This window comes from Carex rostrata, chromosome 3 (genome assembly GCF_964058835.1).
Source record: "Carex rostrata chromosome 3, lpCarRost1.2, whole genome shotgun sequence".
In the NCBI taxonomy this organism is placed as follows: domain Eukaryota; kingdom Viridiplantae; phylum Streptophyta; class Magnoliopsida; order Poales; family Cyperaceae; genus Carex; species Carex rostrata.
In genome coordinates this window covers 7,888,170-7,893,479 of record NC_135920.1, presented here as the reverse complement: position 1 = coordinate 7,893,479, position 5,310 = coordinate 7,888,170, and the positions used below count along the sequence as shown (strand labels likewise).

The window sequence follows — 5,310 nt, the reverse complement described above, 5'->3', positions numbered from 1 at the left end:
CTTATTTAAACTTAAACTCAAATTAGGATAAGTTGGATTCGGTTTGATTCATTGCCACCCCTCGGCCGGTGTACACTCTCTTCTGATTTTTTTCTAATTTCAAAAGATTTTGACAATAGGATTTACTGTTGCCCCATATACATAGAGCAACATGTAAAAAAGTTATCAAAACAAAGGTTGCTTTGTTTTTTCAGCAAAGTTCCACCACAAAAGATCTTTGAGGAGAGAGAAGAATAAACCGATAAAATTTTATTTGTTTCCTTTTAATATCTTTAAAGGATGCTATTGATATAGTTTGTTTCATTTCATATACTTTAGATTCGTTTTTAATTTTAATTAACTAAACCCATAAAAGATAGTATTCATTAAATTGAGACTGTTGTTTATTTATATACAATGTTATAAGATATTTTAACTCTCTATTTCTATAAAATATATAATTACAAAATAATTAAATGATTAAACTGAAACAGTGCAAGACTCCGGACCTAATTAGCCTTTTAAATTAGAATGTATGCACAAGTCAGATTTTACTATAATCCACAAAGATAAAACAGTATGAAGAAAGCCCAATTCAAAACAAACAGAGAGGAAAAAAAAAAATATGAAGCCCGTGCACTGAATTTTTGAGCCCAATTTGCATCTGCGTGAAGGGAAGCTTCAAGTTTGCCTTTTTAAATCAACTCTTTGAACGTGGTATGCAAATAATTGCAATTTTTCATTTTTTTTTCTGAGAGAAAATACGGGCGAGGCCCCTATTTTATTGATAAATCATTTACAATTTTTTTAGAACAAATCATTACCATCCTATGATACATATAGATCTACAACAAATACATAACAAAATACAACGCATTTCGCCCCTCCTACCTTCATTGGACCTTACATTTTAAATTATAAAACCACTGAAATGCTATCTTTTCAAGTGACCTTGTGCTCTTGCTTCAATTGTAAGACTGCAACCTGGCCCCGGTTTTGTGCAATGCTGTTTGCTGAGACATGGCTACTGTTTCGCCCTGCTGGTAAATCATGGTTGTGTTTTCCTTCATATGTTGTTATGACAGATTTTGGATCTTGTGCAGATCGTTCTATGTGCTTCTTCACGTTGCACCCTGAGTATGTACACTTGTAGTAGCTCCTGTTGAGCAAAAAAAAAAGAGTATTCAGCTCAAAATTAATTTAAAATCAATCTCAAAATATTATGAAATCCTTTGAATCGCTTGCAGCTTAATCACATAACCGGGCTTAATTCAGAGCCTCAAAAATTCGAAAACTTTTAGAACTAGGGATATCACAGTCAAATGCAAAATGGCAATGTTTACAGTGGATCACAGACAGTCTCTCCGAACCAAAATAAGGAACACATGATTAAATTCAATCTTCCTACTTTAAGATCAAATTTGTTTTTCAGACTCTTTCCCTTAATTTGTCTTTTCACTTTACCAGCAGAACAGAGCTGTTCAACACCTTCACTTTCCCAATTTAGTCGCTTGAAGTTTTACAGTTACTAGTTTGGTCTCCAATTTGCATAAATTGATCCATGACCTCACATTGACATGTTATTACTTCCATTTTGGTCTAGTAAATTTTCACCATTCCTAATTTTCTACACTCACTATTCGGTCCTACTTCTCTATTCTCAATTTAGTCTACAAACTTCTAAAAATTTCCAATTATAAGCAAAACTTCTACACAATAAATACTTAAGTTTCTGAACTTTAAGAACCTTCCCATATCGAACCCGAGTTCTAAGATAGCTCTTAGTCTTGAGACAAAAAGGGAAATCATTTAGAAGTGTGATGGAGTGAAATTGAAGAAACATGAGCTCAGAAACCAAAATAGGAATTTCATACCTGCTTCATTAAATTCATTTTTTAAGAGTTCTGTTGCAAAATTTTAATAAGCAGAATAAAAAATTGAGAGATGCAATCATGCTATTACCTAGTGGTATAGATTTGTTGACACATATATAGCATAACATGTACTTAAAAAGTACCTGGGGTGAGGGTTCCCTTTGACGACTTTTTGGCCATACTTGCGCCACCTGTATCCATCATCCAATAAATCAACCTCACTTGTTGTTTGCACTATTATTCTCGGTTCCGCTAATGCCCTTTGCGAAGCAGCACTTGCCTCTATAATTCTTTTCCAAGAACGGAAAAAAATAAAAGAAAAAGAATAAGGGAAAGTTGTATTTTATCTTCAGTTGAAACAATGATATCTTTCTGATAGACTTCTAGAGAAAATTCCTTTTTGTGTTAAAGTAGAGTCACAGGATAAGTGACCCCAAAGCACAGACAAGTAAAAAAGGTACACCCAGTCAATACTTATTGTTGGTGACAAATTTCTGCTACACAAACACAAAATTTATAACCATGAACTAACACGTCCAAATTTGAAGGTATGTAAAGGCAAAAGGAGAACCAAAAGATAAGAAATATCCAAGGTTACCTTTTTTTTGAATCCTCATGTTCTCCTTCCTCCTCGCTATCACTAGACCCAGACATCTGCTCAGTCGATTCTCTCTCCCTCTTCAAACCATCACTACAGTGGGTCGAGCTATCGATATTCGGGTTCTGGTTTGAGTTTGACCCATTAGGCCCACTGCCTCCCTCATTTGATGCACTGACATCCTTACCCCGCTTATTTGTAGGTGGCGGGTGGTCATGTTGCCCTTTGTATATTATCTCCGATATCTGACCATCAGCTGACCTCTCGATCTTCTTCTTAACAGGACAGCTGGAACTAGTGCATTTATAGTAGCTCCTGGGGTAGTCACTCCCCTTGACCACCTTCTGACCATACTTGCGCCAGTTGTATCCATCATCAGCCGGTTTGTCAGTTGGCATGGGAGGTTGCGGCACTGGTTCATGGTTTTGTTTGTTAGTATTTGTACCATGGACCGCATCTACACGAGGGTTGTTTGAAGAGGGTGGGCGGGTTTCGGAGGATAACATGTTGAAATTGGATTGAACAGCTTGAGCTGTGACTTGAGCCAGAGCTTGCTGATGTGAAATTCCAAAATTACCCTGCTAAAAAAGAGAGCCAGCTGTTTCAGACTTTTAGCTATGCATTATTGGGTACCTTATTTACTTGTTTAAAAAAAAAAAAAAAAACGTTTCTTTTGGAGGGAAGTTGAAATTGTTATGGTATAAATTCAGTTAATAAAAATAAGTGCGAGTCCTCTATTATCTAATTCAGAATTTGTCATTTTAGTAAGAAAAGTAAGTGATTTATACATTGTTTTCTAAATGTTCAAATTGAAGCCACCTTCTAAGATAATCAAATGAAATTTAATATTCGAGCCGGAGCAGTCAAATTGAAGCCAGAAAGGAGACAAATTGTTCTGGCAGCTGGGTCCACACCACTTAAAATGGACCATGTTGAAATCAAAACCTCAGCCTGGTCTTTGTAGAAGAAAAACTTCACCCATCCATCCTTATTAATTTTGTAAAATGAATTATTTTGTTTTGGAAAAGGGAACTATATATGACAATTGAAACACCAACAGTTTAAAAGAGAGTATATGAAATGATGAAAAGCGTATAAACAGGGGTCCAATTACTTTTTATGTTGTGGTTTCTGATACTAGTTGCTTTAATGTACTACAGAAAAAAAAAAAGGTCCCTGACTGTTTCTTTACCAATTTAGAACATCAATACTTTCCTTTTATAGTAAAAGAAATCAAACAAGAAAAATGACTGTGGTAGCCAAAAACGACAAGCCACTGTCTCGACAGAGAGAAGCTAAAATCCCCAAAATCTGAATCAAAGATTACAATTATAAGACAGTAAATCGATGAAAATTAAGACACCGCAACGAAATCTCATACCACCACAGGAGAGAATAACCCAGTCGGACTAAGCCCAGGCGGTATCGTAAACATCTCTTCTCTTACGGGGATGGGCACGGCCAAGTTCTCTGCCCCCCTTACTTTCCCCTCTTTCTTCCCCTCCGTCTCCTTCTCCTCCTCCTTTGATCCAGCTGCCTGTACAGGAGCTGGAGCGGACGCCGGAGAGTTCATAGCCCCGACAAGAAGCTGGGTAAAGGACCTGAACTCGGAATCGGGGGTTTCGCCGGGGAAGAGAGTGGAGGCGAGTGTGAGCGGCCCGGGGCTTGCCATGTGGAAGAGCGAGTCAACTGAGGAGCGAGAGGGAAGAGTCAGCGTCGGACAAGGAGGTGGCGCAGTACGCCGCCGCTCAGCGGCGCTGGAAGGGGCGGAGGTGGTGGCGGTTGGGGGCTCGTTAGATGTCATTTATTGGCGTTTTCGTTTTTATGATTTTTTTTTGTTTTTGTTTTTGTTTGTGATGTATAATGCCACTTCGTCATAGGTTACAGTACAGCCCTGTTGGCTAGTTGTGGATAACCCGGATCCTCTCCAATCGTGTAGTAAGATGGAAAATTCATGCATAAAACATTTATCCGTCCATCTAAGATTGGACGATCAGTTTTACGCCTAACCAAAATGCTGCTTAAGACTGACCGATTTTAAGGCAGTGTCTAACACATGATCTGAACTGTCTGATATGTAAACAGACGGTCCAAATTGTCTAACATTCTTCACCAAAATTGTCGGTGCAAACAGAGAACCGAATCCGGTTTTACTTCGGAAGCTTCCTGTTTCACAGATGGAAAAAAATTAAGACAAACTCTATAAAGTAAAAAACGAAAAAGGAGATCGAGACGCCAGTGTTCCTCGTAGAGAAAAGCAGATAATAAAATTGCGCCGTTCTCCTTGTACACTGGAACTCTGGGAAGTCCGGGTTCCACTGGTTTGTCCCGAACTGGAAAAGATCTTTGCATAGATTATAGAAACAAAAACGATTGTTTGCGGCAGTCGCTATGCTTCTTCAAAAGGGAAATGTTAATTGGTAAGTGATCGTGCTCTCCGTGTGACGAAATGAATACTGTAGCGGTTTCATTATATACTATATTATCATTTTTTTTGGTTAATTTAACAACAGTCCCTGATGTTATAAGAGTATTTGCTTTTTTTCTTTTTTTTTTTGCTATAATCATTGTAAAGTGATTATGTCAGGGATAGGATAATCACAACTTTACGGTTTAGATTTATTTTCGGTCACATTAAACTCAATTCAGCATTCCGTCTATTTAGATCAGTGTTGTAAATAACGGTATGTGGTCGTCGGACGAATGGGGTATTGCCAAGCGATTAATTGGTATGCAATTGATTAATCAGAATTATACGAACAATTTAACGTTTTTATTAAATTTATGTATATATATCATAATTTATTTAACTCATTAAACTTATCAAATAAACTTAATTTAACTTAGTTTCATTATTAT

The 5,310-nt window shown here is 37.1% G+C and overlaps 1 protein-coding gene across 2 annotated transcripts; it reads right to left on the bottom strand.

Annotated features, from left to right (window-relative positions):
- Positions 1-714: 714 nt before the first annotated feature.
- LOC144551249 (putative WRKY transcription factor 4) lies at positions 715-4,320 on the bottom strand. 2 transcript variants are annotated; one of them, XM_078299143.1, is made up of 4 exons: positions 3,833-4,320; positions 2,452-3,032; positions 1,997-2,143; positions 715-1,138 (listed from the first exon to the last, which is right to left on the bottom strand). In XM_078299143.1, the coding sequence occupies exons 1-4, from the start codon at positions 4,253-4,255 to the stop codon at positions 922-924; spliced, it is 1,368 nt and encodes a 455-aa protein (XP_078155269.1). In that variant the 5' UTR covers positions 4,256-4,320; the 3' UTR covers positions 715-921. The 2 variants fall into 2 exon arrangements, with proteins under 2 accessions (XP_078155269.1, XP_078155270.1); XM_078299144.1 differs by having other exon boundaries at positions 2,452-3,029.
- Between the last annotated feature and the right edge of the window lie 990 nt (positions 4,321-5,310).

Excerpts from the sequence above, each read along its gene's own strand:
- LOC144551249 (XM_078299143.1), bottom strand. The coding sequence starts at position 4,255 with ATGACATCTAACGAGCCCCCAACCGCCACCACCTCCGCCCCTTCCAGC. Across the intron at positions 3,033-3,832 it reads GGTTATTCTCTCCTGTGGTG|CAGGGTAATTTTGGAATTTC; the intron begins GTATGAGATTTC and ends TCTCTTTTTTAG. Across the intron at positions 2,144-2,451 it reads CATGAGGATTCAAAAAAAAG|AATTATAGAGGCAAGTGCTG; the intron begins GTAACCTTGGAT and ends TTCTTGGAAAAG.